The following is a 23,216-nucleotide window of genomic DNA, read 5'->3' as shown; positions in this document are numbered from 1 at the left end:
AGGTCTAAAACAGATCATAAGGGACAAGTACAAGAATCTGAACATGAATCCTCATATATGTGGTATCTGCCCTTGACCCACAGGTTGCAGGTTTGCATAAGAAACATATATGAGGCCCCTAAAAGCACACACAGCCACAGCCCCCTGTCTCACCCCAGTTTATGTATGTGAATCTCATGTTTTAAAGACATACTAGAATCCTGCTCTCCAACAGTCAGATTACATGTTCAGAGAGGTTTAAAGTAGGAATGTTACCGTTAGGTATATAGACATTGCTCAACAACAGGTTTTACTCTAATTCCTAAAACAGCCTGTACAGCACACAGTGTTCTTTGACATGTAACATCACAGACGTGTTATGTAATAGTGGTGTTTCAGAAAGTGGCTCCACATGGACATAAATACAACATGACAAGGTTCTTACATGGATTTGTGATGGATGAAAATGGAACAATATATTCAACAATAATATATGATGTGAAAGGAGTCAGGACTTCTACTTGTAATACTCTTCTTTTACTTAAGTAAAGGATCTGAGTACTAGTTCCACCACTGCTACACTATTTTGAGTGTGTCCCATTTATGTTATATTTTAAAAAACTGTCACTATTTACTGGTGTTTGTAGAGAAATCCACTTTTAAATTACAAGAAAATAAATGGTAGACTATTCAATAATGAAATGAATTCTATTCTATCTATTCTATTTGCAGCCCACATATTACGACCACATATATCTGCATATGTCGCAGCTACTTGCGAATTTCTTTCTGGCAAAAGCAATCACATGCTCATGAGAAAGAACACAAGGCTTTTTATGATTTAAAATAAGCTTTACACTTTGCACATACATCCCTTTATATTCTGGCTAAATGTTATTTTTCTAATCCTGCTTCTTTCATAATTCATATAACATTCATTATGACACAGTCGCCCAGTAAAATGCTATTCAGGGTTTACAGTAAGGGAAACAAAACCTCCATCCATCCAACAACACTGGAATCTGTTACTTTAAATGCAATTTGATTTAAACTCTTATAAAGCATGTGGCCCGAGCTGCTTTGCACCACGGAAAAATTAGACGAGTTATTTTCTTTTTTGATGAGCAATGAAGGCATGCAGAAATTCAGCAGTGAGCCTTATAACGAGCGGTTCATTCTGCATGGGAGCAGCTATGGAACAACAAGGGCTTCAGACCAGCTATTAAAATGTGGGATTTACAGCATATATTTGGCAGAAAAATGCTATTACCACTTTGACCCCCTTGGATAAGAAAAAGCAGAACAGCTTCCACTCGTACAACCTCAACTCTAGTGCAACATGTAGACTGGGCAGGCTGTGTACGACCAGCACACAGCCTAAGTATATAGTTTATGGATGTGTTGAATGAGAGAAGAAGTTTTTTTTTAGAAAAACAGTTTGTAGAAACACTGTTCTTTTTTTCCACAAGGAGCTTTGACTAAAATGTTGAAGTTTGTTAGGGTTGCACGAACCCTGAGCGCCAGAAGGTGTGAGAGAGAGCCAATGAAAGTTTGTGCAGAGAATAGGCCAAAACATCTTACTGGTGCATTCAAGAACAGACATCACCTAGGGACTTTTAAGTTTTGAAGTACAATAAAAAGGTTGCTACACTTCTATAATCACAGAGAAGTCTGTTCATCCAAAAAATAAAGAGACATAGCAGTAAAATCACCTGGCTTTTCATGAGAATGACCTATAATCTGCTATAAAAAGCACAAAAAACTAATGGTAGATGCCTAGTATGAATAGTCTTTGTGGGTATAGTTAACTTTATGCGTGCTCTACCCTGTATGGTGTTATTTCATTCATATATGACAGACCAATCAAGTGAAGACCAATCTCAAGGTGATTATTAATGTGTCAATAGCAAAAAAGATTGAATTAAGTTATGAGGAAACACACAGGAACACAGGATTGTACCATTTATTTTGTCACCACACACACATACGACATAAGGCAACATAACGACACCCTCTTTCAATCACATTCTAGTACAGATACAGTAACCAAACATACTCTGCTCTTAAATTACTCTGCTACGAAAAAAAGGCAAACTAAGTCTTTCAAAATAAATGTGGTGGAAAACATCACTAAAGGTAATGTATGAATGGAAAAAAAAAAATCAATGTTGGACATAAAATAAATAACTAATATGGACATGAGCAAGACAGTGGTTTGATCCAAGACAGTTCAAGTCATTCAAAATATTTTGTAGCTCTTTTTTTTTCACTTCCGTTTGTTTGTTAATTATTAAAACGCTAAGCGACCTGATTATGAATGTGCTGTATGTCTTAAAGATTTCAGAGACATATTGTGTGGAGGACCATGAGAAAAATGAACATATAAACATGCTGCACAGCTAAAAACTTAGCATAGATGCAGACCCCATCCCTCTTATTGTTTACCTCGGTAACATTACATTGTTAGCAGATCTGGGCTGACGCACTTTAATTTGGCCTTCTTTAAGCTAAATATTAAGGCCCCAGTAGAAAGGGATTACAAAAGGTTCCTTTAATATGACCTTAATTTCTTTGGGAAAAGCAGTCCTACCCACTATTTCACAAGGAAAACCAAATTTTGCTGCGGAAGGGTTGAAACGTATAATTGAGTAACTGATTAGTTCAACACATTTCATACTTGATTCATCATTTAAGTCATTTTAAAACAAATATTCAGTGGTTGCAGCAGCTCAAATGTGAATATTAATAAACATGTTAAACATAAATTCTTTAGACTTTGGGTCAATGGACTATGTCAGGAAACGGGAAACTCGTGACAGACACTTGCTTGAGAATATAATTGTCAAATTAATCTATATTGAAAATATTTGTTCCTTGCAGCTCTAAATTAGAGAAATATTATACTGAGAATATCAAATTAAGACACTAAAAACTATGAAACTGAAGTCTTACATGCCATATCGGTCCCTTTCTAATTGCACAGCACCTCATGGGTGTATCTAAAAGCGCCATGTTGGTGTTTTTCACATCATGATTAATGTTGTTCCAGGACATTTATTAAAACATATGAGACAGTGTCGATAACCAGACTTGGAGCAATCTGTTGAGGTTATTTTCTGTTTCTTTTCAGTTTTCTGTCGATGCTTTGTTAGGCTTAGGTACCAAAAATGCTCAGTTGGGTTTAGGAAACATGATCTGGATAAAATAGACCCTTTCACATCATTGCACGCATGTTAGAAAGGATCATTTCTTCTATGTGCGTATTTTTCTGGTCTTTTTTTCCCCAGGTTGCAGAGCTTTGACATTACAAAATCATGGCTGGTCAGTTTCAAAGATGATCCTTGAGCAACATTAATTATGATGATCCAAGAGTAACATCAACACATCGATATCAGATTGTCCGTACCTCATAAATCAATTCAAGCTACATTTTATCGTCAAGTATAGGTGATCATTCAGCGACACGCAACGCTGTATTCCAGACAATGCAGCTCTCAGAAGACAACAGCTTTGTTTTTATGGGAGAAAAGAGTCTGATGCCTGAACAACTGGAAAACACGAAGCCTGTGGAAATGAAACAGGTGCTCAGATCACTGCTGTGTTTACGTCTAATTTTAACAAGGCATTAGAAGATGACCTTACATCTAAGTGAAGCAGAGTTGAAACACTCTTTTGTTGGAGAAATAAATAGTCTAAGATGACCAATCCTGACGTTTCTAAATCTAAATCTTCATTAAAAAAAAAACACTTGAAAAAATAATCTCCTAGTACCTGTTCTTTAATACATGCAACCCAACGCACTCCATATGAATGCAGACTAAAGGTAACTGTTGTCATCAAGCCTCCCTGTAGTCAAACAGTCGTTGTTGTTATTTCACAGTAGTGTGGGGCCCTTGGTGGTGTAGTTCATTGCGGGGAAGTGCCGGCCGTCTACGTCCCAGTGGCCGAGCGGCTGGTGTGAGGCAGACGGGAGGCTGGGGTTCCAGTGGTTCATGTAGCTGGCCATGAGCAGAGTCAGCTCCAGTATCTGAGACAAAAACAGGTGAGACCAGAGCGGGATTAATGGCTTTAACATGATGATACGGTCATGTTTCATTTGATTCTGGGGAGCTGCAGGCCCACAGTGGCTCACGGAAGATGTGAAAACCTGAGAAGCCCCACTGATCTGCGACAAGAATGAAGTTACTCTCAAAAGCTTCACTCACACCAGTAATATGAGTCCGTTTTAAAGCTCCATTGAGGTTTTGCACATAAAATAAGAGAAACAACCTGTTTTCTCCATTAGCTTTCACTTGTGTGTAAAGACAGGTGAGTATGGATAAGTCAGGGTTCTCTGTTCCCTCCCTTAGCTCCTCTCCCTTAACACCTTGAGTACTCACTCTATCTACCAATATTTCTATTACACAACTACACGCCTCAGCTGTCATTCAGGCAATCATTCAGACTGACCGTTTGTGCAGATGTACTCATTAAACGTACCTTTGGTTTAGCCATTGCAAAGACCAGCTTCTCTACACTCTTCTTCCCGACTCCAGGCTCCTTCTGCTGGCTCGTGACCACCATGAAATCATCACGGCAACCACCGAAGGTAATCACAGACTGGTAGGCGTACGTGACCAGTGTGTGCTGAAAAATGAAAAGCATTGCCAGTGTGAAACGTGCAGTAAATCGGATATAAACAGGGAGCATTTTCTGATTTTATTGCTTATCCCGAAATAGAGTATGGAATTCATTTGGGGAAATCATTTTGGTTTCTTCTTTTCTGAGGGGTAAATTGAGTGTGAAGGAGCGTGACATGATTTCCAGCAACTTCTTGTTATTTTCACTGTGTTTTTCTCTCTGACTTTCTGAAAGCGCATGAGCAACGCTGCCCACCAGACCAATAATGAAATGGGTCAACATGGGCTGCTGAAAATTACAGAGCTCGGGCTAACATCATTTACATGTCGGATCTGCTGTCTGTCAGGGTCAAGAATGTCAAGTCGGAGTCTGGCCATTTTATTTTCCTGTGGATTTCTGGTTTTTGAAACACCACAGAGTGAAAATCATTCCAGACCAATGGGTCGACAAATCTTTGCTGTGGCCGAGCAAGCCGAGCCATGCAGTTGTAAAAAGGAATTTTTGGAGCAATGAAATGAAGAAAGAGAGACAAATTTTCTGAAATACTTAAATGTTCTGATTAAACTTGACGCCATTCTCGCCATTTGTTTTATGCAACGACAGAGATAGTGTTGATGGAGGTATTTACTCTTCCCAGTTTGAAACTCACCATTGTGTAGTCCAGCACACACAGTCCATCTTCATTGACTGCCAGCCACACCTGGCTCTGCTCAACAGGAGAGGGCGGGACAGGCTGCGGAGAGGGAAAACAAAGACAGGTTGAGTTACAGTGTAACTCATCCTAGTAAACATTAAAGCTTCCTGTCTGGGTTTTTTGAAACTGGTTCAATCTGTGCTTGAAAGTTCGATGGGTGGCTGTGTGTGTGCAAGCCAAATGAAAAGTGAATTTTTAGAAAGGTATGATTTGTGTCAAGAGAGCATGCTCGCTGTCATTAAGACTTTAAAAAAAGACTGGATATAACAGACTAAAAGCTGATCCCTTACCTTGGCACTGAAGAGTTTGGCTCCAAACAGGGGCCATTTCCGAGCCACCGTTAGGTATATTCTCACACACTCGGATGCACTGCACCCACGTAGCATAGACCACTTAGTGGCCAAACGCTCAGTAAGATCTCTGAAAGGATCACAGGAATGTAGGTTAAAGTTTACAGCGAGGAACAAGAACAAGCACAGCGAGAACATCCTGCCATGTTTTGTTTGATCTGGCCTTGCCTGACGTGGATCAATTTCATTGATTCATTTATGACAAAGTGCCACCGCTGTGTTTGTCGGACTGTTTTGTTGTTGCATGGCGGTATTGCACGATACAACAAATAAATCTGTATAAGGACATAAAGTTCTGAAAGGCGTGATGCTATGTCATGTCTGGAAGTTAAGGCAACACTCGAACATTGTTCAGGTAATGCTGAGTTTGAAAAAGAGACTGAAGTAATAGCTTTTAAAAAAGTTGTTAGTGGTTTCCGTGTCACTAATAACTGAGCCTGTGGTAGTGGAAGTGGTATTTGTTTTACCTGAGCTGCTCTGAGCTGCAGTCCTGTTTGTAGCGTTTGGGGTAGAAGCGCTCTAAGGCCTGCAGGAGAATCAGCTGAGATTTAGGCTGAGGAGAGCCGGTAGGAGAGGAGGCAGCTGGTCGCTCCAAATCACCATGTTCAACCTGGGAGAAGAAAAACAAAATAAGAGAAAATCTTTTTAAAAATAGGAGAATGCAGTCTTCTTAGTCCAAGAAGTTGGATTGCAGTCTTTACCAACCTGTGCCATGAGGGCAGCCACCTCCAGAGCCAGCTCTTTGTTCACAGGGAAGTGGCCTTGCTGAACTTCATCATTCACCTGGTACGCCAGCAGGAGGCGCTCACGCTCCGTCTCGCCTTTCACCTGAGATCTGAAACACAACCTGTGCGTGCAGAAATGAAGAAAAGGTTGTCATGAAACTTGTTTTCCTGGAATTCCTGGAATTGTGTACACTACACTGTACACTCACTTCAAAGAAAAGAAGAAAAACAGGTATCACATCACCGTCTTTTATTGTGTGGTTGTTTTATTTCAAAAGGCCTTTTCTTTCTTCAGACAAATGTTTATGGGTTCAACATCACTAAAGATGGCAAGGTGATATGTGTGTATGTGTTTGAGTTAGACCCAGACGTGACACAAGAACTCCTACCTGTTCTTGTATGTAAGGCGGACGATCCGTGTCCCCTCATTTTTCCCAGGATGCAGCTCTTTTAGGGCCTGCTCCCACTTGGAAATGACATCACAGATCTAGCAAAAAGGGATACGAGTCAGTCTCCAGTCAGACATGTGGACACTTTTACCTTACTTCTGGTCCTGTCCGAAGGTGGAAGAAGCAGAAAGTGTACTGTAGACTGACAGAGTTTAACGTCTCAGATGGAACAGTTTCAGTAACCAAAATGAAAATTAAGTGGAGGCACCTCTTTTATCATGATTGGGTGGAATTAAATTACAGAGGAAGGCTTTGGTTTGGACAGCCTTAATTTGTCAAAATAGCCCTTTACTACCCACAACTGACCTTTTCAAATATTAGGTAACATGAGACAAATTTGAATAAATGCGCCACAACAGCCTCAGTGGTGTGTAGAGGGTTTCTTCCATCCACACTCGTACCTTGGCAGACGGCTGCAGGCAGTGCTCCAGGTCTTTGCCTGATGGATCATCAGTGAAAAGAGCAAACCCAGACAGCTGAGGCTTCCTCACGCTGATCCTCTGGTTCAACGTATTCAGGAACTCTTCCACTGTGGTGGAGCCGTCGAAACCCACCACCTACGTGGGAAAACAAGGGACACATCTCATTCTTATTGATGAAAAACACCAGAAAAAAAAGACACAGCTAATATTATTTTGGTGTCAGAGCTGCAGGACCAGTAGCTTTAGATCCTGCAGTGCTTGACCTGGAGTTGTAGTCCTAACTGTGCCACCGATTAGCAAGAAAAGTAACAGCACGAGCAGATTAGACCTACAGTCAACACTGATTAAGTAGATGGTGAATCAGAAAACAAAATATAAAACTTGGGAGTGAAACATTGATTTTAATCTGTCTTTACTCCCATATGAAACTCCAGTGAAGTCGTGATATCCAGTAAGATAGCACGTCTGCCTGTAAAAAGACTTTCGTGAGGACTTCCTCGCTTGCCGGCGCACCAAAAATAACTTTGTAACAGCCTGCAAGATGGTGGCCCAGAACAACTTTGGGTTCAAGTGAGGATCGAGGAAATAATAAGGGCATTGGGATGTACCCATTACATATTGAAGCAGCAATTACTTAATTTGCCTCTAGGTGGCAACATCAACACGTCCTCACATCAAAATGTATAAACTGATGCTGCCGGTACTTTCTCTACCTGGAGGCAGCTCAGGTTCTAACGTGTAAAACTGCTCCCTGCTCGTCTTTAAGATATAGATATAGATATAGATACGGCAAGATTATAAAGGTAGACACAGCTTGAGTAAGAGTGTCTTGCACTATGACCATGCTTTACCTGGTAGGTGTTGTTCATGAAGTGAACTGGGATGCTGAATGGCAGCGAATGGTGGTAGGGGTTCCTCAGCAGGATGGAGACGATCTCCATACGTGAAGGCTTGGCCTCCCGCTCTCCGTTCTGCAGTGTTCGCTCCACAGACCTCTGGCAGTACACCGCGTACTTCCCCACCTCACTCCTGTGTGGAAAAATAAGAGATAGAGATGTAAACAATGGACTAAAAACTGCTGGTTTCGGTTACATTGATGTTTTTCTGCCACCTGTTTTCTCACCTTGGGTCAGCATTGCGTTGCAGGTACTGTCTGAGGTACCAAAGGAAATGTTGTTGAGGAAGGAACAGAGCCACACACAGAGACAACAGCTGCCAGCACTACAGGAAGAGGTGGTGAAAGAAGAAAACTTAAACGTGGAAGTAAAACAAATATATCCACTTTTGCCATTCACATGCTTTTCTTTTGTCGTTAATATGCACCAGGCTGACCTGTGTGAGGGAGTAGTTGTGTGGCGTCCGCCGGTTGGTCTGCCTGATGAGCTGACAGTACATTTCGTTCTGCAGCTCCGGGTGGGTCAGGCACACTTGCAAAGCATTCTGGGCCAGCGAGGTGTGGTAATCGACAGACGGAGACTCGACCAGCACGTTGATGAAGAGCTGACAGGACTGCAGAGAGGGAACGACTTCTTAATTCAACTGTACCGCCAGCAGGTGGAGGCAAACACACACACACACACACCAGAGACTCCACATTTAAATCCGTCTTAAAATAGTTAAAACAATAAAACTCCAGGTGAGGTCAGAAGAAATTTAAAAAACAACAAAAGAGGACGTCATGAGGTTGAGTCTAAATGTGTATGACATTGTTTTTTGAGGTAATCTCCGCTCTCATCCACTGGGACAGCTGAAGACAAAGAACCAATTTAACAGCTCTCATCAGTCTTGTCAGATTCATTAATAAACTTCAAAGGCATGAAGTAGAGCTTGAAAAGTGTGTCACTTCCATTCACTCTGCTCCTTTGTGTGCGTTTGGGACTGTTTTTCAAGGCTGGCTGGTCAAAGAGAGCCGATCCATTCAACTTTCAATCCTGCAGTGTAGTGACTGTAGTGGATGGGGCTGTGAAGCATGAGTCGGGCGTGGGGAGGGGGCTGCTGGGTGGGCGCACCGAGGGCCACAGAGTTGAAAAGAGAGGAAAAGGATCTGCCATCTTCCTACAAGGTCCCTGCTCTGTCTCCTCCCCCATCCTGTGGCTTCCATATCCATTGCTGCCACTCTCTGAAGGCCCTGACCTCCCATGTCTCCTGTTTAAAGGGGATCCTTTCACACTAGCTGTAAACCCGAGGAACGGTTAGCCTCAATCAGAGCAGATAATCAAGGCCATTATCTCTCTTCCACACTTTTAATGAGCTGGGGCCCTCGTCCTCGAGCCTTTGATCTGGTTCAGAGACGGGAGGGAAGAGGAGAGCAGGGCCACGGAGCGCATCCAGGAGTAGGAGGGGATAATGGGGGCTATGGTCTGGACAAACTGGAGTAGGGTGGATGATGCCTTGAACAGACCCTCACAGTGAGAACCAGACAGAAAAGTAAAGAGGAGATGAAAGTAAGAGGAGAAAAAGGAAGTGGAACAGAACAAAAGAGACGGAACGAAAGGGGTGAGAGGTGGAGAGACCGACCTTGAAAAGCTTGAGAGCTTCAGTCTGCAGCGCTTCAGAAGGCAGAGTGGTGAGAGGCGAGCGCAGACCCTCCTTACAGAAGCTCAAGGCCTCGCTCTTCCACAAGGCACATTCTGGGAAATGACACACATACACACAAACCCACGCAAACACGTGCACACACACAGACAAACACAAAGATTGAGTTTCAAAGTTGTAATGACTCAACAGCTGACACGAATTCACACACAGTGCTCCGGTCGTAAACACAGTCTGCAGTGTGGAGTGAGGCTGTCAGACGCTGTGGTTCAAAATAACATGCAGAATGATGTTGTGTAAATGAAGTCTGAAGCCTTTCAGACGATTATACATCTACTGTTTATGTCCAAGTGTTAAATATACTGTATCTCAAGAAAGAATATAGTGCCTTAAAATCTTATGTAAATGCAAGGATTCTTCACCTCCAACATACGGACTCTGGATTAAGGATGTTATGCATTATGTACAGCTGGAGAAGGGATCATCTCCGTGCTTCTTTGCCACCTGGCAACCATTTTTAACTTTTGTGGCATATATGAAAGCTAAAATTTGTGGTGAAGTACACTTTTCTCCATATGTCATGCCTGCAAAAAAAAAGATTACAAAAAAAACCCAAAACACAGACTGTTAGAGCTCCTTATGATGCTTCTTTGCTGTAGGACGGGGATTTCTCACCTGGATCTCCTTCGGCATCGAGGAGTTTACCGATGAGCTGCTCGTACTCCGTGCCCACTTTGAGGGTTGCGCTGCTGCCCGCTGCCACCTTCAGGTGATACAACCACGTGTCCTGTGTAGACAAAAAGCGTACTCATTAACATACAAACAGAAATGAACGACCAAAATAATGGTTTGAATCTCAGTTTTATAAAAGATATTGCCTGTTCAGGTACCTTCTCCTGCTTGGTACCAATGAGCAGGTATGTAGGACTCTGGTCCCTTGGTTGGACAACCAAGGTGCAGTGGGAGGAGAGGAAACCTCGACTGCCCGTCTCGTAGTCCTCATCTGAATCACAGGAGCGATCCACTTCCTGTACAGAGGCCTCCCGCATCTGCAGCTGCCCCAGAGGCAACTATGACAAAAAAAAAGGACAATATCTAATTACTGCTGCTAGGGGTCTCTCTTTCATCCATGAACACCCAACATTGTTGAAAACAGCTAGAGCTTTGTCATATATTTTGCTGAGTTGTGTACTTACATTATCCCAGATGTTTGTCAGCATTTTCATGCAGAAATCTTACATCATATATCTTCAAATAAACATACTATATTGACATAATTACACCTTTTTCCTTCTTCTTTCTTCTGTCTAAACAACAGTTGTAAGCACCTACTTGTCAAAGGCCTGTTATTTCGTTAAGACAACCAGTAAAAAGCAAAACCATTTTGAGGCAGGTGTTAATAATCACTAACAAAAGGCCAAATCGAAAGCAGACGAGGAGAGAAAAAAACAGAGGCTAGTTTTCTTAACCTTGTCTTCCTGATTACGATAGTAGTAGAAGACTTTTCCGACCAAAGAACACCACACCAGCTTCGAGTGTCCGTGTTTGACCTGAAACAAGAAGAAAAGTATGAGTAAAGTGTCAGGACTATGTGGCCGTTCAAAACAAATAAAAGACTGTACATTTTTTCTGTATTCTTTGAAACTCAGACCAAAGGAGTTTTCATAAAGCTTGACAGATGTTAGTCAGGGAGTTTCTACATCTGACCAGCAGATGTCCCAGGAGTGTGGAGGTGGGTGTGCAAATCATTTAAAAGAGCAACGTCAGGGAATTCAAGTGGCAGTTTGAACATCCATACAGGACGTTTTTTTTTTATTTCAAAGCAAAGTGACTCCTGTGATTCCTGCATTCAACTTCGCTTTAACCAGGAATGCAGCTGCACATGATAATTACACAACACCTTCTGCAACAGGCTTCTTTCAGAGAGTTTCGAAATGTGAATGGAGCAATGATGTCACTGGAGGATGGCGTCAACACGAAGCCAGCTGTGCATCCCTCAGAGGGGGTCGCCGGGGGTTAACTGCGCTGAGAAGCAGAATAGCCCCTGTCTGAACCGAGATCACGTCATAACCAGGAGATCAAAGGCAACTCTCAGGGAGGGATTGGGGGGGTTTGGCGAGAGGACGTGGGCTCCATCATCTCAGCTTGAGGCTGTCAGTCATCTGTCAGAGATCCATCACAGACACCCGTCAGATGTGCGAGCGTCTTTACCAAAAGACAGGCTTCAGTTCAGGAAAGGCAGAAAAAAAGGAGGGAGGAGGGGAGAAGAAATCTCAAGCATTCCAGCAGCTCGGGCAGTATAGCCGTGTCCAAACGTGCTCAGTCAAACCTTCCCCACCCCAGTGACAGACGCTGCTATATCTGTCTGAAAGAGCACGTTAAGCCGGAAAATGAGTTATTTCTGGCATCCTCTTCATGGAGACAGCCTGGTTAACCCATACCTCTTGTGAATATGCAATAAAAGCGGGGTAGGGAAGTAAGGATTAGTAATAAGTAAATCAAAATTCTTCACAAAGAATGCAATGCCAGTTAAAAACCTAATAAAATAAACAATACAAACAAAAAGTATGTACAAAAGTTTCATTATTTCTACACTGAATTTGTGTGATGTCAGATGCTATCAAAACTTTTTAATTAGTCGATCAGCAGAAAAAACAACACTGATAATCTATTAATCAACTTAAAGTAGTTTTTTTAGGAAAAAAGTTAAGATAGTTTATTAAACATTTCATTGTTTGTTAACAGTTAAATCAATTAACTACAAATTTACCAATTATTAATGATGGTTAAACCAAAGTCTTGTCTATTACACTCCCATCAAATAATAATTAAGGAGGCTTTGTTTGTTTTTTGCTAACTTAATATCATTAATATTTTACATTATACAGAAATTTCTTGCTAAGAGATTGATAGGAGGAAAAATACCACTTTTATGTCCACAGAGAGCAGCCATTAGCTTATCTTAGCTTAGCATAAAGATTGGGAACATTGTGAAACAGCCTGCAGAGGTAAAAAAAGCTCAGAAATTAGCACAAAATATCTCTTTTGTTTAATTTGTATAACAAAATAAAATGTTGTGTGCTCAATGAGTGCTTACGTACCTATTCATATAATCATCTCCTAGCAGTAGCTTCATATTAAGCTTAAAGACATCAGAGAATATTTATCTCATCTAATACTCTCCAAGTAAGATAACATGACTTCTATCTCCTGACCTTTGTGAGCCAACCTCTCACGGTGGGCTTGGCGGTGGTCTCCACCGTAACCGGTCCGCTGGCCTGGACTTTGAGTATGTTCTGCAGAACCCTGATCCACTCCTCGAGGATGTTGGGTGAATCGGCGGTCAGATAGAAGGTCTTCTTCTCTGTAATCAACTGATTAGACGAAAGGGGAGAAATATGGAAAAAATGCTGAGCCAAGCCGGCTGAGATAGCATCATCGTGTCAGACGAGATCAGAATCAGCTTGCGAAGAGCCAGGAAAACATTCCAGGCCAATACTATACCTGATGTCATTTTAAGCCGCTTCTCTGGTATGCAGCAGTAAAGCTCGACTGTGATGCTGCGCTATATGTGTGTGTAGCTGCATCTGCTGTCTAAGAACTGTATTTAAGTTTTCTCTTTTTCGTTCATGCCACAGTCCTTTGAAATGTAGATCTTTCAATTCTTTGCATTCGGATCCTAAGGATAAGGATTTCGGACATGTTTTCCACTTACTTGAAATGTCTGCGCTCCTTCTCCACGAACTATCCGGCAGGATGAGTTCAGCTCGATCTGACCCTGAGGTTTCCTGATCACGTCACTCTGAATACACACCAGAACACACACAATAATCGTCACTTCTGTCCAAAATCATATAATTACAAACTCAATCACAAAGTTTGCAGCTGCAGTGCTCATGTAATGTAAATGTTTTTTTCATTTACACTGACAACTACTTATGCCTTCAACTGCGGCCATCTTGCATGTAAACACGGAAGATTTTGAAATATTCCTGCAATGTTTTCTGTGCAGATATCAAAACCTTAGAAGGAAGCAGACAGGCTGGCTCACAGCGAGACACACTCACAGGAGATTTGTAGTAGAGGATCTCTCCATTCCTCAGGATGAACCAGCGACGTTTCCAGGCTTTCACCTGACTGCCCATCTTCAGCAGGTACCCAGACTTCTCCAGCATCTCCTACAGACACAAACAACACAGGAATCCTTTAAACACAACCGACTGGTCATACTGTGTTTGAGTTGTGTCTTGACAGTAGAATAAGGTGTAAAGCAGGACATCACTCACAGGCCCAGTGCTCTCACAGGAGTAGGAGGAGGTTCGCTGGACTTTATGCTCAGGTTCAGAGTAGTCACTGTCCAGAGAGTAGGCGTCAGGAGGAATAGCATAATCACTCTCTGAGCTGATGGAAGACATGGATACACCTTGGAAAACAGGAAAGGATACAGTAGAAGTAGTGAAAGGGAGAAAAACAAGCATGTTTATCTTTTTTGTTTTACTACAATTATACACCAATCCACAAAGAGCCTTTTCCTAGCTCCTGACATGACAACATCTGCAGTCCTCACCTCTCTTGACAGCACGTGGGCTCCCAGGGACACTGCTCTTCCTGTCTGGACTCAGGATAGAGGTCCGTAAACTGGCCAAGGAGCTGCTGTCATCCTCAGAACCCGAGTCATCATCAGGTAGAGGTACACTGCTGATCTGAGTGGCTTTCTGTAACAGTTGACAGAGTACTGTAAGGTAAAACAGCACCTACGGTGATGACATTTCTGTACAGATGAAAACTAGTCCGTAGCTAGAAGTAGCTAAGGGGCTGCTCAGCACAGATCCAGCTGCAATGTAAACCTTAAATAATCACTAAATAACATTTCACTCACCCCTTTCAGTGTGGTGTAGACTGGTACGTTGATATTCTTGTAGATCAACTGGCTGAACGGACCTGCCGCTGGATATTGGGGTAGGTTGGACACTGGGGAACATTAAGAATGAATCAGATTTTACGTGTATTTTTACAGTAGCATGCTATGCTATTACAAATAGCACCACATTTGTAGCTTAACATGATACCACAGGAAACATGGTGTAGCAGCAGCACAAGAAGCAAAGAGTCATTAAGTCAGTAAACTACCTCTGTGATGTCCCTTAGCCTACACAGCAATATATATAGGTTAGCTACTGTAACAGTCACCACCATGAGCTGAAAATGAATTTAAAGGTGCATTATGTAAGAATTAGCCACCTGTCGAATTCATACTCCATACCAAAAGGGGGCAGCAGCATATCACCAGAGTAACCGCTAACTGCTGCTAACTGTTACTGCCATTAGGTATAGTAGTAAGCTCAGTTAGCCATGCAGCTAGCAGTCAGGAGTAAGAAAACGTCAACAAAACTTGTTAAATAATGCCCCTTTAAGTTTTCATTGGTAAAAGGGATTATTATGAGCTCTTGTTTTGTTATTTCTTGTGTTATTTCGTCTTTTATAGGTCAAACAAGTCTCAAACATTACGACAACCTACTTCAAAGACAAAAGAGTTCTGTACACATGTTTCTTTTTCAATTGTGAGGATTAACAAACAAAGCTGGGGAAAAAATAAAATGGTGCCTTGTCTTAACAAGTTTATCAGGACTGTATGCTTCTCAAAAAAAGTTAAACAACCCTTGAACCAAAACAAAATACAACTGTTCCATGGTATTAATTTTACCAGAGATCAAAATGATCCAAGAACAGATTCACCTTAAGGCACAAACACGAGAGGAAGCTGAATAAGCTGAGCAAGCATGACTTAATCCACAACAGCCGCTTGGCAGTCAGCTCCGTGTACCTGGCAGTCAGGATGCTCAGCAGTCAGAGTGCTGTCAAACTTAACCGTCTGCATCCTGACAAAATGGATGATGATGTCGGGACAGAAAGCATAGCAGTAATTACACCCAGACCACCTCCTTTCATCGCAGCTGATTAAAAAGCAGCTTCTCCCTCGGCTCCTCTAAACCTCCCTCCACCTTGGCTTTTCCTCAGCTCTTTCAAAAAAAAAAAAGGGAGGCGAGGATCTAAACGGCCTCCCCGAAGAGGAGCCCACACCTGTGCAGGTGTGTGGAGCCTCGGGCCGGAGGAAGTGACATCAAAGGCGGCAATGACAGATCCAAACCAACCACACGCCTCCACAGCAGCTTTAGCATCAGCTGAATGACATGTCATTTCACAGTACTGACTCGTCTCCTGCACCACCCAGGCTCATGACGCGCACACACACACACACACACAGACACACACAGAGGGTTAAAGACTGCCAAAGCAGAAAAGAGATTGTCTTGATTCTGGCTGCAGGGGGACTCACCTCGTCCGGGGCCCCTGGCTCCAGGACTGGCCTCTGACACTCTCATTCCTGACTTTGCGACAGCGTAGATCCGACTCTCCTGCAGAAAATGTCAGAAATGTTTGTCTTCACTCAAAAACTCATCATAAACTCCTTCACATAGTGCAACATTCGGCCATTGAGATTCACGTTATTGCCGAGAGTTAAATGAGAAGATTGATACCATGCTCATATCTGTACGGTAAATATGAAATTTTCCTGCCAGCAGCAAATTAGCTTAGCTTAGCATCAGTATTCTTGTCTTACTCTCGGCAAGAAAGCAAATAAGCGTCTTTCCCATGTCACACTATTCCTTTCATCTCAAATAGAGTGCTGCGACTTTGTCTGAAACAAAAAGATAACAGATCTAATTGAATTGCTCATGCTTGCAGTTACAAGTCATTAGATATAAACAGCATTAAGTAATAGTGGAAGCATGCAGAATACTGGTCTCTCATACCCATGAAGGGAAGCGGTGCAAAGGCGGCGTTGGCGGCTTCAGCACCTCTGGATCCAGCCGCTCCAGCTCTTCTGCGAGTCCCACAAAGGAGACTCCATCCCGGGACGGCGCCTCTGATTCCGACCCCTCCACCACCCCGTCCATGCTGTCAGGGAGCCCATCGTCGATGTCTGTTTCTTCCACAACCTGCGAGAAGGCCAAGCTGGCGGTGCCTGCGCTCTTGAGGGTGGAGGAAGTAGAAGATGGGGTCATGATGTCTATGTTTACGTTGAGGTGGTGAAGTCTGTCCAGGCTGGGCTGCGGCTGGCTGTAGTGCTTCTTGACCAGCTGGATGCTGTCTCTGGGGGTGAGCGGAGTCCGTACTTTGGGTAACGTCATGCTGGTGCCTGACTGGTGAACTGGAGGATTCGGGAAGGGGTTGTTGGTAGAGGGGGAGCGCGACAGGAGCGGGCTTTTGGGTGTCAATCTGATGATCGACTCTGGGGAGCTCGGTCCATGGGCCATCTCGTAGGCTGAGGATGAAGATGAAGATGAAGAGGACGAGTGAAGGCACTGAGAGCGGAACTTGCTGTTGAGCTCATCGGAGGAGTTGTCTCTGTCAGACCCCCCTGCAGGACCCTCTGGGCCCACTGGGAGCTCTGGTCCACTAATGGAAACAGGGCTGCTGGGACCCTCCCTGCTCCAACCCTGAGAGAGAGCATCGTGGGCTACAAGGTCTCCGAGGCAAATCCCTTTACTGGAATGTTCGGGGGTCCTTTTCACATCTGAGGAGACAGATTGATAACATCTGAGAAAGCCTACATACCATGGAGGACCTTATGTTAAAGAAATACACAGAAGTAGTGTATTTTAAGATGTTGAGGAACTAGAACGAGAGCATTTAGAGAACATGGGTCAACAGTGGAGAAGTAGGTTTAAAAGTCTGTGGGCAGTTTGATGCATTTTGATGTTTTTTGCTGTAATTTTGAGTGACTTCAGTGCATCCAAGCTGTGATACACCACAACAGAGCCAAAAACTAAAAAAAGACTACAGGAATAATAGCTAACAATGGGATTTTGGTGATCAGCCAGACCTGAATTAAAAGAGACACTCACTGCTTCAAAAGCTTCCTGCCACCCATCCCAAGATAATATAAATGAAGGGTAGCACACCTGCTGGCGATGTCTTCATATTAGTGGCGGCTCCACGGGGACCAGTCTGTCTCCAGCTGTCATCTTGGGCAGGTGGTGTGCCGGGGCAGCTGGGAGGAAACAGCGGACTGCTGGGCACTAGGTGGGTATCCATTACAGGGGAGGTGGCAGGGGATCCAGAGGATGCAGGTTTCTCTAAGAGAGCTGAAGAGGAAAAGACAACACCCGTCACTTAAACTGTTTCCCACTGGAGCTCTGGGAATATATTCTGACAGATACACCAGCTCCCCACATGTCTACATGACATTTAACTCTGCTACTGCTAACAAAACAGTGTTACCCAATGGCTGACAGTAACAAAGGCCTTGTAGGTAAGTGAGTTTAAATCAATAAATGTGTTTGTAACGTTAATATAAGCAAAAGAAACTCATAAGGCTTTTACAAACATTTTTAAGCAGTCAATCAAATATCAAGAGCCTATAAATGTCTATTAATGGCACAATAAACATGTTCATTATGCTGTTATTAACACTTATATAGTCTTACTCATGTTAATAAGCATCTTATAAGGAAGTACAAGTGCCTTACTAACTATTAACAAGTGCTTATTACAAGGACCTTAATATAACGCAGTTTGTAATCAAACTACCTAAATGTACAAGGAAGCTGAGAGAAGCTTTGTTGATGGGCGGATGTGGGCTGCGGGGCTCAGGGGTAGAGCCAGCGTCTTGTTATCGGAAGGTCGCTGGTTCGATTCCCCTTCCAAGTGAACCCCAAATTGCTCCTGAAGTGCTGGTTGGCACCTTGCATGGCAGCCACCGCCATCAGTGTATGAATGTTTGAATTACTGTAAGTAAGTAGTTGGACAAAAGCGTCTGCTAAATGCCCTAAATGAATGAATGAAACTAATGCTGATTCCAAGTCCCCGACCACTTCACTTGGCAGTACAGTTTACAGAACAGTTGTCTGAATTCACCTTGTAGTTTGTCCTGCAGCAACATTATCTGTTCAGTCTGATTCAGATTGGCCAGTTTCAGCTGCTGGTTCTCTTGTTCCATCTGCAACAAAAGTTAAACCTTTAGCAGCCAAATACAGAGTATGGTGGAAAGAATAAGGAAATGCCATGCCTCTTCAAACTGCTTAATTACTGAGACACATTTGTCTTAGTTTATAAAAAAGCATGTTTAAATCCTCTGACTGCTGAACATAATACACCTTCAATCATAAGCATCTCTTGTTGCCACACATAATGTCTCCCAGAGGCTCATACTTCAGTGTTTCTATACATGTGTGAGCGTACCTCTCTGAGCTTAAAGGTGACCCAGTCTTTAATCTTGGCAGCCTTCTCCTCGATAATTTTTGCCTCCTGGGCTCTGACTAAGATCTGCAATCAGAGAAAAACAGAGGTTGTGGATTATTTCAAACTACATTTTATCAACATAAATGGATTATTTCTTTATCTGATGGCTCGGTCCATACCTGTTTTTCCAGCTGCATCTCTAATCTCTTTATCGCAGCATCTTTCTCTTGAACCTGACTGGTCAGGTCTTGATACTTTCTACACAGCGAGCTCTCCGATTCGCTGGTTTGTATATTTGCAGACTTCAGCTTTTCTTCCATGACATGGATCTGAAATGCATAATTAGAGCAGTGAATGCACGAGCACGGCCAAAAGACAGCTCAAATTTGCATGCTTCGTTTAGTTTTGATGGGCACCAGACAAAGCCAAGAAGAAAACACAGAGGATACTTTTTTTTGAAAACGCTGACGAGAAAAAGTTCTCTAAGCCCTTAGGTATTTCTTGTTTTTAAAGAAAGGGTGCTGTTAAATTACCACCTACAGAAACACCTGGAGCAGCCAGTAATGACAGCAAATCTGAGATTAAACACAAAGGCAAGAGAGACAGAGTATGTGTCATGTACAGTATGAGGTTTCTTATCCTCCAACCACACTCTCCTTTTGTTAAGTCCCATCAAAGGTTAACTCCCACTTAGTGGTTACAAGACCGAAACTTTATGGATCCCAATTTTAGGATTTCTTCTCAACGTTGAACATGAAATTTCATACAGTTCTTGATCTTGAGAACGAAAAGGACACAATCTTAATTTAATTTTAGAGCTTTTAGCTACAAATTCAAACTTTTCTTGTGATTGATGGACTCTCTCAGCACATAGAGTTTTACTCATATACAAACAATGAGACAATGTGAAATGCAGTTAATTATACTGAAATAAGTCCGATGGAAAAGTTATTTGTTATTTGCCTTTGTGCAGTCGTACGACTTCAAAAAGTGGAAATATCCTTTAACATTTGACAAGCTGTGGCCAAAAGGATGTGAACTGCCCCTCTACCTGTTTCTCAGCACTTTCAGCCCGCTGGTCAGCCTCCGTCACCCTCTGCTCCAGCTCCTGCATCTGGAATAGAGAGAAAAGAGGTTGCAGTCGTTCTTCTACAGCCAAGAACAACAGGTTCTGGCAAGACACATCTCATAACCCTGTACTGTAAGAGTGACAACCAAAACCCAGGTCTACCTACACAAACACACACCTACACAGTTAATCCTTCATAATCACTTTTGCCACAGGGAAGACATTTTAAGATGAATGTAGTGAGAAGATTTAACAGAACCAGAGTGTTAGGAGAACATCCCTTATCGAGACAATCTTGCTGAATCAATAAAACAATAGAAGTGCTAAAGAAAGAAGAAGAAAGCTGGACAAAATATCAGAAAAAAGCAGCAAAAAAAGGATAATCTTCAGTAAAATTAAATAATTTCCTGTCTAACAAAGATGCCACTTCAAGCAGAGGGACGTACACGTACAGTAGGACCAGCAGAGAGGCCCTCAGAGGTGGCTGAACATCTTTCACACTGACACCGCCGGTCAAACAACAGTGTGATAGAAGAATGCCACCATGTGTGTGCGCAAGCTTGTGTCACCTTTTGTGCAAGCATGCATACTCGTGCTTTCAAAGGCAAACACTCTCCATCCTGCAAGTATGCACACATCTGCAAGTGCCCTCTCTCTCAGCGAGCCACGCAGACACAAGTGCATGCACAAAATACCCCTAAATGCTTGCACACACACACACACACACACACACACACACACACACACACACAAGTTCAACACAGGACTCCCTCTCTTGTGAGTTCAGTGACCCAGGTGAAAGGAGAACAAACACACTAATGGATTCACGCTGCTCGAGAGATGCATTTGAATTCCTCCCGTCATCTTTGTTTCCCTTCCCTTTGCTTCTTTATTTCTCCCTTTCTCGTCACCTCCATAAGGGCCCCCTGATTCCCAGAATCCACCACTCACAACATGTGAACGCTTCCTCGCAGCCAGACTAACACTGACTAAACCCAGAGCGAATGCTGATGGTTAGTGGTTGGATGACTCTTCACCTCAAGGTCAAAAGCCTTCATTGTGAGTCAAAGGCTTTGCCGAGCTCGAGCCGAAGAGCAAACAGCACTTTGTCCTCAATTCAAAAAAACAAAATAGGAGAGGCAACATAACACTTGAATATAAAGTGCCCCAGAAGTCACAATGTTGAACAGATCAGTAATCAGAATAGGCCATCAGAAAGCTGCTGCATCCAGTTTGAGAACAAGTGAGAGGTCAGGAGGTGGAGCTGGGTGGACCTTGAGTCGTGGCTGTGAATGAGAGCTAGCAGTGAGAGTGTGAAGCCAACACAAAGGACTAAATGGTGGTGATATCAGCACTGAAAGAAGAAGCTTCTGACAAAGTTTGTGCAGAGAACAGCTTTAGCATTACTACTGGTGAATAAGAGGCTTCCTAAGGGGCATTTTCTTGGCAGTTCCCAACTGCACCAACACAGCCCTCGCAGACGAACTCAAGCACACCTTCACCAACCAAAGCCGTCATGTTCGGGTTGCTTTTTAATCGATGTTATTAAAAGGTATCAACTATGTTTTTCATGCAATTGTGTCTTGTTTGTTTTTTTATATAGTTAAACTGCCCTCGGGTTGGTTCGGTCAAGCTGCGTCGATACGTCGTTATGCATTTTTAATCAAATTTAGTTTTTAAATGACTTAAGCTACTTCAAAAATATGTCCACACCCACCTCGGTAACTGCAGAGGTAAATTCTTGTGTACAAGTATGCACAGGTTTAAAATCACTGTCATATCTCTGCCTGTTGGGTCCTAACTCAAACCAGTCACGAGTGACCTGATGGTAACAAATTGGCTTCTGTAACCTTAAGGCCATCAGATATGGATGACAACTGTGTCAGGTAGCGCTGTCAGTTTATCTCTCTGTCTGTCTCTGTCTGATTAGTCACCGCAGAGTCCAACTGTTGAGGCCTGAGTCGCTGAGCAGGCATGAGACAACTATGCGTGCAATCCAGCATCTGTGCAACACACTTGTTTCTGCTGCTGAGGAGGCTGAAATGGATGAGGTGGGAGTCATGTTTCGCAAAGGTTCGTATTAGCAGTCTGAGTTGCATTTATCGCCAGACTTTAAGGATTAGTGTCATGATATTCTGAGTATTGTCTGAGCAGGAAGAAGCTTGTATAGATTATTACTCTGTGCCGTCTACAACACATGCCATACAGTTTCACTTACTAACATGTTCCTTGGTTACCATGAACATGGGCCCTGCAGTTTGTTTGCGATCAATCCCAAGGGCTAAAAATAGCTCCAATCAATGCATTCTTGTTTGAGTAGCTTTCACTAAAAACTCCAGTCCGGCTGTTTTAGGAGAGGATATAGCCATTTTAAAATGTTTAAATCTTCAGTTGGACTGAATTTCGTGAGATTTATTGACAAAAAGAAAGAAAATTTAGACTATAACCAGCCAACTGAAAATGACAGATTGACGCTAAATCTTCATTTGTTTAAACTTTTTTTTCTGGCATAGAGTTTTGCAGAATACTCTGGTAGGGGAGCAGAGTGTCAGCCCCCTCTGCCTCAGTGTGGATTCCAGAGGGACAGATAATATGCAAGGAATTGAAGATAAGATGGGAGGAGGTTACAGACACCAGATCATCTGCTTCACAGACAGCTAGCAGATCTGCCACAACTAAATATCTGTTTACTGTTGCTGTCAGACACTAACTGACTGAGATCTGATCCTATAGATTAGATCCTGTCCGCATTTTTCCTCCCTTTTCCTCTCTGTTTCACACCGTTTATGTGACCAGGGTCTGAAAATGTGAAGGTAAAACGGGTCTACTCTCACCATGCATTAGTTTCACTGTGAAATATCAGTTCACTGAGTGCTCCACCTGCCTCTCGACTTTAATCATTAACCCTTCTGCACTGCTGATGGTTAGTAATGACTCCAGATAAATCATTGAATGTTAAAACGCCTGTACAAAAAAGCGCAGGGGGAAGAGAAATGAGGCACTGGTAGAGAAAAAAATACAGAATCACACAGTATGAATACTGTGTAGGACACAAGGGTATCTTAATAAGTGAGAGAGCTAATGAAGTGATCATACAAGACAAGACAAAACTACAAAACTCCCACAG

At 42.7% G+C, this 23,216-nt stretch overlaps 1 protein-coding gene across 3 annotated transcripts in view; it reads right to left on the bottom strand.

Annotated features, from left to right (window-relative positions):
- Nucleotides 1-1,928: 1,928 nt before the first annotated feature.
- plekhh1 (pleckstrin homology domain containing, family H (with MyTH4 domain) member 1) overlaps nt 1,929-23,216 on the bottom strand; it is a 30,250-nt gene continuing 8,962 nt past the window's right edge. For 2 of the 3 annotated variants that reach the window (XM_073482982.1, XM_073482983.1), the window contains exons 3-30: nt 20,072-20,134; nt 19,200-19,349; nt 19,021-19,104; nt 18,697-18,778; nt 17,742-17,924; nt 16,590-17,353; nt 16,112-16,190; nt 14,654-14,745; nt 14,342-14,489; nt 14,061-14,197; nt 13,842-13,952; nt 13,490-13,576; nt 12,990-13,148; nt 11,244-11,324; nt 10,665-10,844; nt 10,450-10,561; nt 9,757-9,869; nt 8,572-8,748; nt 8,363-8,460; nt 8,091-8,268; nt 7,219-7,374; nt 6,758-6,855; nt 6,349-6,490; nt 6,111-6,253; nt 5,584-5,713; nt 5,249-5,332; nt 4,459-4,605; nt 1,929-4,006 (exon numbers count right to left, since the gene is read on the bottom strand). In XM_073482982.1, the coding sequence (XP_073339083.1) occupies nt 3,854-4,006; nt 4,459-4,605; nt 5,249-5,332; nt 5,584-5,713; nt 6,111-6,253; nt 6,349-6,490; nt 6,758-6,855; nt 7,219-7,374; nt 8,091-8,268; nt 8,363-8,460; nt 8,572-8,748; nt 9,757-9,869; nt 10,450-10,561; nt 10,665-10,844; nt 11,244-11,324; nt 12,990-13,148; nt 13,490-13,576; nt 13,842-13,952; nt 14,061-14,197; nt 14,342-14,489; nt 14,654-14,745; nt 16,112-16,190; nt 16,590-17,353; nt 17,742-17,924; nt 18,697-18,778; nt 19,021-19,104; nt 19,200-19,349; nt 20,072-20,134 (4,131 nt within the window). In that variant the 3' untranslated portion in view covers nt 1,929-3,853. The remainder of the gene's footprint in view (nt 4,007-4,458; nt 4,606-5,248; nt 5,333-5,583; nt 5,714-6,110; nt 6,254-6,348; nt 6,491-6,757; nt 6,856-7,218; nt 7,375-8,090; nt 8,269-8,362; nt 8,461-8,571; nt 8,749-9,756; nt 9,870-10,449; nt 10,562-10,664; nt 10,845-11,243; nt 11,325-12,989; nt 13,149-13,489; nt 13,577-13,841; nt 13,953-14,060; nt 14,198-14,341; nt 14,490-14,653; nt 14,746-16,111; nt 16,191-16,589; nt 17,354-17,741; nt 17,925-18,696; nt 18,779-19,020; nt 19,105-19,199; nt 19,350-20,071; nt 20,135-23,216) is intronic. The other variant, XR_012180178.1, reaches the window with a different exon arrangement.

Source organism: Pagrus major, chromosome 16 (assembly GCF_040436345.1).
Source record: "Pagrus major chromosome 16, Pma_NU_1.0".
In the NCBI taxonomy this organism is placed as follows: domain Eukaryota; kingdom Metazoa; phylum Chordata; class Actinopteri; order Spariformes; family Sparidae; genus Pagrus; species Pagrus major.
Note: the sequence above shows the minus strand (reverse complement) of the source record. Positions and strands in the feature narration are given on the sequence as shown.